At 40.3% G+C, this 12,214-nt stretch overlaps 2 protein-coding genes across 3 annotated transcripts in view; one reads left to right on the top strand and one right to left on the bottom strand.

Moving 5' to 3' along the window:
- The window catches only part of LOC146677551 (A disintegrin and metalloproteinase with thrombospondin motifs 2-like), a 152,060-nt gene that overhangs the window by 32,597 nt on the left and 107,249 nt on the right, over window positions 1-12,214 (top strand). The gene's annotated exons all lie outside the window — the stretch shown is intronic.
- LOC146677552 (uncharacterized) lies at window positions 8,875-11,540 on the bottom strand. The gene is made up of 2 exons (XM_085423850.1): window positions 9,874-11,540; window positions 8,875-9,648 (listed from the first exon to the last, which is right to left on the bottom strand). The coding sequence occupies exons 1-2, from the start codon at window positions 11,269-11,271 to the stop codon at window positions 9,130-9,132; spliced, it is 1,917 nt and encodes a 638-aa protein (XP_085279976.1). The 5' UTR covers window positions 11,272-11,540; the 3' UTR covers window positions 8,875-9,129.

Raw genomic sequence — 12,214 nt, 5'->3', positions numbered from 1 at the left:
CTGGGGGCCTTTCGGTTTTGTTTGAAGTGCAACAAGCCGTCTCTGTCCTCACACATGTCGCAGATGGGAAACCTGAGCTTGACTTCAGGAGAGAGAAGGGACATCCTGGAGAGATCAGTCACAGGAAACAGAAAAGTGTACAAAAACCTGGATATTCAGAAAAGAAAAGTGTATGGCACACACAGAAAGCCTTGTTCTGATCTACCGAGTGGAGAAGAAGGACTGACAGATAACCAAAATCCGTTTGTGCCTCAGTGTCACTTCCTCTGATTCCCGCCTGTGTAGGTTCTATAGTGCTGTCCCGACAGCTTAACTGAATCACTTTATGATCATCTTCCCAGAACCTTCCAAACTATGTTTTGTGTTCTCATTGTCATTTGTCTCCCCCTTGTCGCTTCCACTTTGTTTTATTTATTCTAATCCCTCTTGTACTTTGTCTATTTTTTGTGACGTAAACCCTTGTTGGTGCAGAGAGCGCAAGCAGATTTACTCACCAGCAGGGAGCCTAATATGTCGGATCAGTCTGTTTGCATTTGAAGTGCAAAATCTTAAAAGAGTGATTTGAAGCATGCATTCGTTTAATGAGAACAAGTTTGTTGACTTTCTTGACAAAAAATAAAAAAAAAGATATTTAAATGTCATCTTGGGTCCTGGGAGATTGAGCAGGACATTTTTCACTATTTCCTAAATGTTGGTAGGTCAAAAGCTTAAACAATAATGAGGTTAGACAGATTGATTATGGAAACAACGCGTACCATCGTTTTCAGAAACGACAATCAGCCACAACAATAACCTGTCTAATAAGTAGGTAGGCCTCCACACACAGTTCTGTCCCCTTTGGAGCACAGACACAGTATAATAGCAAGTGTCCTAGCTTTGGTGAGTGACACTCGGATAATGGCAGATCCTTTTGGTCCTTTAAATTGTGGTCTAGGACCACCATGTATTGGGCTTGTTTCAGCAGATCCAGTGGATGCAATGTTAAATAGGAACAGTTAAACTTCTTGGGGCCTTTTTTATACTCCTTGACCCTCTCCTGAGCAGTTTTTTTTGTCTGCAACAATATTTATTTGGGTGCTACATGTATGCGAGGAGTCCCTTCACGTTAAAACAATCCTCAGTGTCATTCGCTTTGGCTGTCAGTGGCTTTAACCCATCAAAGCCAATTGGATCATAGGTGAGTTTGTGCGAGTTTCTAAGAGTTCGACATCATCCTTGACCTCCCACCCTAATTTTGTAATTATAATAGCCTCTCTATACAATGGTCAGCAAATAAGGCATACCTGTGGTGGAGTGATGGGGTGCCTACTTTGTGCATTCAGCATAGAAGTATATGTTAGGAGCTTTGTGGCAGTATTTAGGCATGATGGTACTTTGAGTTAAATTATGATAATAGCCTGACATCATGCTCACATACTAGTGCATCTCAAGGAATCTGAATATTATAAAAAGAACATATATATATATATATATTGTTTCATATTATTTCATATTTCTTACCCTTAATGTAAATTAAAACCATCTGCCCATTCTCTTCCACGTATCCATTTCAGGGTGATGGAGGGGCTAAGGCCAATCTCATAGGGCGAGAGGCAGGGTTAAATTAAAACATTTAAAAAATGAATAAATGCATTGTTTTTTTATATTTGTTAATCATTCATAGGGCTTATTTTCTTTCTGCCAAAAGATCAATGAGCGATAAAACAATACATTTCATCAAAAAGATGTATGTCCACATTATATTAAAGCTTGTAAAACAATCATATTCACAGACAGACAGTGCAGACAGGTTGTGTCTAGATACACACAAAATAGGCCCACTTAGGGAAACACACACACACTCATATACACAGTCAGACAGAGGAAAGATCAGAGATCAGATGTACACAGACAGTTCAGTGCAGGCGGTGCTGCTCACATCTCTATTGGCGTCTGGGCCAGAAGAGGAGACATCAGGTAATTAAAAAGAAAAGTGAGAGAAAGAACAGGAGTGAGGGAGATGGGGAGAGTGGGAGGGAATGAGAGAAGAGGCCAGTAGGGAGAAGGATAATGGACAACCTCATGCAGCTTTGCCTGAAAACATAACTTGTCATTAGCACTGCCATCAGCAACCACCATGTTAAAGCCTGTGGGTACCGCCAAGAAGCCGTCACTTAGGTAAGACTCTGAAAGTTCTCCTGGAGGAGTCCCGCTGCCTCTTTTTTATCATCAGCGTGACCGGACTTTGCATTTAAACACTTCTGTGCATGCCCTGCATGTGTACAATATGGCTATGCGTAACTGTGCCCGTCCAGTGGTGAAATATTAAACTGGAGCTGTCAGAGTTGATCAGGAGGAATTTCGCTTCCAGGCATGTCCACCTCAGGCTTCCAGAAAGCACAAAAAAAAAACATAGAGGAAAAAGGTGAATAAGTTCAATCATTTACAGCAGAAAGCAAAAACACTACTACAGAGGGAGAGTGAAAATTTCACAGGAGAGAATGCAAGTGACAGATTTTTGTCTCTCTCTTCCTGAATCCTCTCCAGTCATCTGTACAGCATGAGGGAGAGAACATGAGTGAGAACAGGGAGAGAGACAGAACTGCCATTATGAAAATACAGTATGTTTTAATTTGTTTTGTTTTCTGTTGTCATGGCAGCAGCAAGCGAAGTTAGCCTGTGTCAGGTGCCTGTTGGTTTGACCCCTGTCTTTGAAGCTGACAAGCTCCCGAAAGACACACCGAGGAGCTTGGATTTTTCCGTTTCACACACCGTCGTAGGATCACATACGCATGCAGAGGGACATTAACATACACACACACACACACACACACACACACACACACACACACACACACTGTGGTGCAGGCAGGCCTGCATGAAATGTTGAAATCAAAGTTGATTGCAGCTTGTCAGTCATCCTCATAGTTCTTTTAATATAGACTGAGAGATATTAAAAATATGCGTGTGGAAGAGAGATGGGAGGGATGTAGAGAACAAGATGTCCTAGAGAATAGTCCAAGTCCAAAAGCACAGAACACTGCAAAAGAATTAACAGGGAAATAAAAAAAGGAAGAAAGACACACAGTGTACACAGGGTCAAGCTAAAGAATAGGATAACAGTGGGGAAGCCAACAGGAAGAAACAAGTTTGTCTTTCTACTTCCTCATCTTTAAACCATCTTTTTGCCCGTTATCAAACTGAAGCAAAGGTCCAACACACAGGGGCAAAAATGAATAAGTAAAACAAAAAGTCTCCATCCATTTGAACTACGTGTGCTGCTACAGTGCAGCAAAGAGGGAGGAAAGAGTCCCGGCTTGCTCTCCCTCTCTGCTCCAGCTGATTTGAAGTGAATGAGCCTCTGGTTCTGTAAGCCGTGTAAATATTTCAGCAGTGCACACGCTTGTGCTAAGCCCAGCCACAGCGCTAACATGTCATTGACCATTAGTGCTAACCTGCTGCTTCTGCCACTCTGCTTTATCCGTTACCTCTTTTGTTTTTCCCAACTTTATTTCCCTCCTTTTCCCTTTAATCTCATCTCTAGTCTGCCTACATTTATATTTTTTTATTCATATCAGGCGTCCATCATAGAGATATCAGCTATTATTTGATGTTTTTAACATAAAAAAAAATAGCAAAAATGATATGGGGTCGAGGCAGAATTTAAAGCTACCTTTAAATTACAATCCCCACATTAGAGTGTCCTTACTAAGCCTCGGTACAACTTCCATGAGTGAGTTACTATAGAAAATACATGCACAGTTGTTGATGTAGAGGAATTAGCTATGCCAATAGCTACATCTTTATCTTTGGTCTAAAGTTGCACATTTTAACACTGGGTTTGATGCTTAAGCACTAGTTTGTTCATTCCAATTTTTTGTAAATAATAAGATGCATCATTTGCGTAGTTGTATAAAGGTATAGAGGGATCATTTTATATACTTTTCTTAGTATTTTGTAGGCACACATAGACTTAGAACACCCACCCACATAACACAGAGTCTGGATCAATCAAAAAACAACAAGCCCGGCCTGTCAACTCATGCACAGTCTGAGTCCGATCGATCCAGAGGCAGATCTTATTGGTGTACTCTCTATTTGGGCTGCAACACACACACACACACACACACACACACACACACACACACACACACACACACACACACACACACACACACACACACACACACACACACACACACCATAAATCCTTCACAGATGTACACAGGCGTTAGATACAGGCAGGAAACAAGTTGTTTTGGCAATAGCTGGTCGTCTGTCAGTACCACATAGATGCTGTTGTGGGATGTCTCTGAATGTGTGGCTCACTGTTCAAACCATTACCATAGATTCTGTAGAATGACAAACCTTTCTTTTAACATATATATAATTTGTGTATTAGAAAAATGTTTTAAGGTAAGCAATCAAAATTTATGGTGCTTTTCACAGGTAGTAATGACACAAAGAAAAAGAAGTACAAGAGGAGAAAAGAATATGAAATTAAAAGAACAGCGAATTTATACAAATATTTAAATGTATCATAATTAGGAGAAAAAAAACAATGAATAAAGGGTTTTTGTTGTAGGCAAATCACCAAATAAACAAACATGTCCTTTGCTGTTTTAAATGTCAGTGGAACTAGCAAACCTGAAAGTGGAAGCAGAGAATTTCGCAGGTCAGGCGTCACCGCCTTAAAAGCTTGATCACCCCATGTCTTGAACTCTTTCTAGTTGACAGCTGTTTGCTATTGCACAGTCAAGAATCTGGTTGCCTAGGTAATGTATCTAACACTCCCTCATAATTCAGCTAGTGATACCCTTCACTCTCATTGCCAGTCACTTCAATTGGTTGCCTTAAAACAGTTATTTCGCCCATTGTTGGTTGAAGAAACTGAATGTCTTCAAAATTTGATGATCTCTCATTACCACATTGCTGTTAGTCAGTTGACCACCAGCTTGGGCATGCATGGAACCATGGGATCCAGCAGTTGTTTGCATTCTGCATTGCTTACAAGCACTCCAGGGCAGATTTACTGGAGTTGATGCTGGTTGAGATAAATAAGATGATGTAAAGGCCATCAAGGGAAAGTCAAATGGATCATATCTTATTAGCAGTCTTTTATTGTAGTCATTCATATTTAAAATAATAATAACATTTCAACAGTAAGTAATTTGCAATTTATTTTAAAACTAACAGCAGGCATGAAATGAAGACCCAGAACTGAGCCCTGTGGGACACCAAAGGACAGTGGGAAAGAATTAGATGCATTAGATAGTGAATTAGATGTGATATAAGAGATAAGATTTGAACAATTTTAACTCTGTATCTAAAATGTCCAATATTTTGGCCAGTATGCCAACAGCTGTTTTTTTTGCTAAGCCACATTCCTGGAGGGTTGAGGTTGTGTGTGTTAACATTTTCGTTTTGTGTTTTTCTGGCTTAGAGTAGCCCTGCATTGATAAGCACATTTTTATGATCTGGTCTGTCACTTGTGGGCATCCATTGGTCCAAGTTGAATTGAAACTGCAACCCTTGATATTTTTACAAAGTTTTTTTTTTTATAGTGTGTGATTCTATCCATTTGGGATGCCTCAGCTGCTTTAGTGGCCCACAGGTCCAGACTCCAGATCTGCTATGGCTGGTTACCTTGCAGCTTTTAAAGGAAAGCCAAAACAAGAATGGACTAAAATGATTATTCGCTTCCCTTTTCAGGCAGCTTGATTGTTTGTTTAGAACAGCTTAATAAGTTCAACTGTTCTGTGCTCATAAAGGAAACAATAACTGCTGATAAGGCAATGTGGAATACAATTGGTCTAAGTGACCATGCAGTATACAGGCACTTCCTGTTACAAAGTATGAAATGCACTTTGTTATTTTAAACTTTTGTAAGAAAAACTTTTAATTTCTCTCAAATATTCGCGCAGTAAAACTTGGAATAGGATTCCAGTCAGTACTGCAGTCTGAACCACATGATCCTGTAAATATGACAACTTTCAAACAACATTTTCTCATTTCAGGTTTCACACCTGTATTAGTTTTAACCCATCTCTTGCTTATAATTTATATCTGCCTCTCCTATTTTAGACTGAAGCCCCACCGTGTGTGTTTTGCTTGTATTTTATTTGCACTATGATGCAGTGAAGTTCACATCTGTCTGATGTTTCTTTGCTAATTAAAGCTGAATTATTGATGGTCTAGTTAATTATTCAGAGGAGAAGATTAGATATAGAAACAATGGAAAACACAGGTACAGCTGCACAACAGAAGAAGTGAGTGGGGAATTCATATGGACAGCGAGAAAAGGGACGGCATGGCTTTTATTCCTCTGGCTGTTTGCCACCCCTCTCACTCTTTGTGGCTTCCTCCACTCCTGTTGTTTTTTCTTCCTTTTTTCTTCATGTCTTCATCTTTTTCATATCCTTCCCAACAGACCAATGTTTCTGTCCTTGACTGTACAGTGTTTGTGTCTTCCTTAGTTCCAGGGTGTCTTCCTTTCCTTCTTTTTCCTACCTTCCTCCAAACATTACATCCTTCATCACTCAGTTTCTCCTCCCTTACCTCCTCTTTCTCGCCTGTACCTGCTTTTTACTCGTTTTCTCTGTGCCGCACCCATTAGACTTTCCTTCTCCCTGTTGCTATGACATTAGCTAGCTGGAGCAGTGTCAGGCTGGTCTTGAGGGATGAGACTAAAGAGCTAAGTCTTGCTCTTTTCATTTAATTACTCCCTCCACCCCAACCCCCCCTCCAAGCCTTATACCCCTGTATATCACCCTGCTTTTCCCTCCCTCCTCCCCCTTTCCCCCCCTTTCTCATCCTTATGCTGCTTTGCTTTTTCCACTTTTTCTACCTGACTCCACCTGTGTTCGATCATGCATCCTCTCCCTCATGTTCTGCCTGTCTCTCTGTCTTCAACTCACAAAAAAAAGGAGGAAGCGAAGACAGGGGGGACATAACATCACACCCACATCCTTTCTTAGCAACTGTTGGGATCACATGGGAGGCTTATAGAACTCCACCCTTTTGCCTCTTGCTTTTGCCTTCCTTTCTCGTTTGTGAAATAAAGCTATATAAAATGGCTATTTATTGTAAATGTGTTGCTAATTGTGGCTGTGCATACACAATCACTTCCTCACTGGCTCCACAAAGTGTGCGTCTGCCTGGTGTGTCTGATTCTGTGTTTTGGCCTAGGCTTGACCTTGATTACCACAGTGATGGTGAGGCTCCTCATTAGTGCTGGACTGGAGGAAACAGGGTAATGAGGGAGTGGTATTGTCTTTAGGCACACAAATGCACACGCATACACATCCGCGCACACAGATGCCAATGCACGGCTTCGTATTAGTGCTTTCACGCACCTGCTGACACCTGAGCTTATGCAAGATCTCATACATAAGCCTCATGTTCACACACATAAACACACACACACTCCTTCTGAGTACATCTCAGTCTCATGGCCCCCCACTCAGTTGTCTCGCCTCACCTTCTGTTTAGTGTTTTTTCTCTCCCACACACATTCTGCCTCTTCCCCTCGTCTCTGTCTTGCTCTCTCTGTTCTGCCCACCAGACAGACCTCGCAGACCTTGCTGCCCACTGAGTTCCTATGGACCCAGAACGCCACAGTGTTGCCCTCTGGTGGTAGCACTGACACCTCAGAGGCATATGCCTGGAAGACTTGATGAGAAATTTATGAAATATGGTGTAGTGGACTTTGATGTGTGGCAGCTTACAGGAAGTAGGGACTTTACAGGAAAAAAAAATGCAAAAAATGTATTATTAAGTCAAAACAGTTTGAGAAACATAATACACAGACTTAAGAAATTAATCACATCGCTGCCTTTCACTGTATGGTGCAATTCAGTGATTACATTTTAGATCAATGGATAGTCAGGGAAAAGTTTTTAGTTAAGAATTCCCGTTTTTGTTCTCTTCCCTTAGTAATAATAATATTATAAGCTTGTCATAGTGTGTAGAGCTGTAATAAGAGAGATGCTCCAACTTGGTTAGCCTGTCCAAGAACAAATACACAAATAAAATGTAAGGAACAGATTTAATATGTTTAAATCTCAGGGATTTAACAAGGACAGCTGGATACTGGATTACAAGATGTCGCCTTATTCATTCAAATGAAAGCTGCTTGTGGCACATATGGCCAAAAGAATTTCCAAACTTCCACTTTTAAGTATCTGGATGTTCTGTTTTTTGCTTCCCCAGTTTTAGGCCTGTGAGGACGAGCATTAGCATTCATCACAGTTGAGCTGGTAGAGCGCATACGTGAATAAGACTCCAGCCGAGCTGTCTGATTTCTTGTTGGCTCTTCACACACATTAAAGGGATAAAAACGAAAAAAATAATATAGCTCTTCTACAGTTTTTTTAATGTTACCAGACAAAATTGATCAAATTTTCAAGAGACTCTTTCCTGATGAGTGTCTCTGGGGGGGAAAGCTTTTTGGACCAGTCTGCAGTATGTGATGAGCAGTGTTGCCACAGTTACTTTGAAAAAGTAATATATTACGGACTACTGATTACTCCTTCCAAAAGTAACTTAGTTACTTTACTGATTACTTTATTTTTAAAGTAACTAAGTTAGATTACTAGTTACTTTATTAGTTACTTTCAGAAGCTGCCAATAACACTCCCCACTGCCTCAACATAAAAACATCAACCGATTTTGCCAATACTCACTTTATTGGAAGTGTATTTTAACAGTAATGTCAACAATATATCTCCTGACATTTGAAGTTGAACTTAAAACTTTTTTCCTGACAGAAATACTTGTTTGTATGAAAATAAAGACAGTCTTGTTACTTCACTTAACATAAATACTTTTTTATAAAAAAACAAACAAACAAACAAACAAACAAAGAGTCTTTCTTGACTTCCCTTAAGATACTTTTTATACCATCCACATGTAAGCACTATTGTCCGCTTTTGTAACTTTGGACTAATCTTATGAAAAAAAAAAAAAGAGACTGCAGGTCCAACTTAAATTGCCTTACTTCCTTGCAGGTAATTGTTTTAAGTTAATCAACTTGAAAACTTTAATAAGTTTATTAAGTGACTTTGATAAACTTAATTCAATTACTTGTAAATAGTTATTTAAATTGGATTCCCCATTCTCTGTTTTTTCAGTATATGTTGTCATCGCATGTTATGGGGGAAACAGTAGAGTGGAGCGAGTAAACCAGTGGTTGTACCTCATTAACAGAAGCTTCTCAAACCTTTTGTCAGAAAGTCGATTTCTTTTAGGCGTGAGCACCAAACCTCCCAGACTAAAAAGTCGCTCCACAGGAGCACTTGATGGGGTTGGAGTGTTATACTTTAAAAAAATTGTCTTTATGCTTGAAAATTTATGCAGAATCTGAAGGTCGTAGCCTGACATCAGGTAGTCCATGACTTCTTTTTCTGCAGAATAGGTCTCCTCCTCTGGCTCTGCCTCAAAAGTGAAAAAGTCCATCTCACCTTGGCTGCTAGATGTAGTAGCACTGGGCACACTGGCAGGGTTTTTTGCCAGAGGAGCAGTGGTGCAACACTCTGCTGTCAGAAGCTGTTTTACTCGCTCCCTCCTTCCTGCATCTCTCAGCCATCGGAGTTTGAATTTTGGACAACTGGCAGCTGCAAGAAGGGCATCTTTGTCATCCAGCACACCGGCGAAACGAGTCTGAATAGCCTAAAAAACATAATTGATATTTTTATGCCTACAATTTATTATGTTATTGAATTATTTGCAAACCATGCCTAATATGAGATCAGTATTATGGATTAATTTTGTTTTAGGTTACTTGTAAACATTTTAATTGTTTTAATCTTATTTTTCAATGATAATTAATATTCTGTTCCATGTTTGTGAATTGTATGAAGCAAAAAATCTGACTAATTTCAAGATAGAGCGTACCTGTACAATGGCATCTGGAAGGCCTGCAGTCATCCTGGAGAGGTCATCTTTCACAGCCTGGGTCTTCTGCATCAGAACTTCAAGTGTTGGTAGTAAAGTTCCATATGGACAGTCGCCTTGTAAAATGTCCAGTGCTGCAGTCAGAGGTTTCATGGCCATGCAGTACTCATGCAGGAACTGGTATTCTTGATCTTTGAAGCACTTCAGTCCTAGCTTTGTGCACAGAGTATTCAGCTCACCCATGGGGATTTCTGCAATTCTCTTTACAGCATCAAAAAAGGAATTCCACCTTGTGGATGTTGGTATTAGGAGCTTTCTTTTGCTGATTTCTTCCACTGTTTCTGATGCAAGTGTAGATCTACTCGATTTGGTCCAAAGAGCTGTGCATTTTGCTGTGCTGCTCCTATACACAGCCCTGCTCTCTGCATTGGTTGTTAAATGTTTCTCCACATCACGTGTGCAAATTATGTTGATGGTGTGCGAAGCACACCTGCGGTGCGGGGGAAGAGACAGCTGACCATCACTTTCATTCTCAGCCGAGAGGATTTCTGACAGATCAGAAAAAGTGACATCATCGTCTTTGGGGCTGGACTCTTCCTCCTCCGTCTCATCATCGGACTCCGTGACAGGATGATAAACTTGAAACGCCTTAACAAAGTTGGATCCATTATCAGTAACTGTTGCAACTACTTTGTTGAGTAATCCATAAGAGGAGTGGATGTTTTCGATTTCTGTACCAATGACATCATACGTGTGTCTACCACGAATTCGCCTACATGCTAATGCAACCTTGTGACGCTCTAATGTGGTTCTACTGATCCAGTGGAGCGTTACTCCCATATAGCTTCTGTTGTTAGCAGTCCAAATATCCGCGGTAGTTGAAACAAAGTCAATCTCATTCAGTGTGGCCTTCAAATTTCTCTCCATTTCTGTAAACTCCTTCTCCAAGTAAGAAGTAAAAGTCGTTCGGTGAGGCAGCTCGGCATTAACAGAAGTAGGGATCTTTTTTATTATGGCACGAAACGAGGGCGAGTCAACAGTGTTTATAGGTAGCATTTCTTCTACAATATACTGCGCGACCAACTTCTTCAATTCTTCATCACTTACTGGTTTTGCACCAAAGTCCAACTTTTGTTGTTTGGGGGGTGTAGGACCTTCTGCGGAAGTCACGGCTCTCTGCTTCGGACCACTTGGTGGGACTCTCTCTGTGAGTTTGACTGTGCTGTGCTGCGACTCCAAATGTTTCTTTAAGTTTGACGTAGTGTTTTTGAAGGTAGATAACACTTTTTCGCCAACACAGAGTGTACAACGAACCTTAATATTTAAATCTTTAGTTGACAGAAACTCAAAATAGTGACCATATTTCCAGCTAAAGAACGAACATCTCTCTCCCTCCATTGTTGTTTACACTTTTTTACGTCGCTGGCTGCTTGTGAGCGGGAAACGTGACCTGTCGCTTATGTGACGTTTCACGACACGTATGCGTTTGTCATCCGCTGAGACGAAAAGAAAAAACCAAATCTTTTTGCTTAAAAAAAATAGTAACGCACAGTGGTTTGGACAAGTAACTTTAATCTGACTACTGTTATGGAAATAGTAACGCGTTAGATTAGTCGTTACTGAAAAAGGGGTCATATTCGGAGTAACGCGTTACTAAGCAACGCGTTACCGGCATCACTGGTGATGAGTAATTTAAATTGTACTAACACAGTCTGGCAGGGAGGCAAACCTGATCGTTAGCATGAATAAAATAAGACAGTTCACAACCACTTTATCAAGTAAGAACCAGACCTTGATGGTAACTTTTCATCTATCACTGAGACGCAGTTCTGCTTAGCGAGAAGTGTGTTTTATAATTTTTTTCCTTTTCAAAAATGTAAAATTTAAAACAGTTTAACAGTTTTGACACCACCATAACTGTAAAATTTTAAATGTGCTGAACGTGAAGTTGTTGTAGTACAGGAATGCTGGACACAAAAACATGCATAGACTGTAAATAGATGGGCATAGCCACCATGATGTCACCTACTGGTTTGCATTTTTTTTGCTGTTTTCACCATCTCCGTCTTAGCTTTGTGAAACCACATCACAAACACGGGTGGTGCACGGTGACTGTGAATCCAGTCATACAGTGGCAACTTCTCAATAACAAGGTGGCCCCACCCTAATGAATGCCCTGCTTTAACATTCTTCTGGACACTGATGGGGACCATAATTTACAAAAGTAAAGCTTGTGTTGTATACAGCAAGACTTGAAACCAGCCACTGATGTCTTTTTGCAAACACATAATCGTAAAAAAAAAAAAAAAAAAAAAAATCAGGTTTAAGCCATTTCCACATA

This window comes from Rhamphochromis longiceps, linkage group LG2 (genome assembly GCF_057381845.1).
Source record: "Rhamphochromis longiceps isolate RC_006_pf linkage group LG2, R_longiceps_female_GT1.1, whole genome shotgun sequence".
Lineage (NCBI taxonomy): Eukaryota > Metazoa > Chordata > Actinopteri > Cichliformes > Cichlidae > Rhamphochromis > Rhamphochromis longiceps.
Note: the sequence above shows the minus strand (reverse complement) of the source record. Positions and strands in the feature narration are given on the sequence as shown.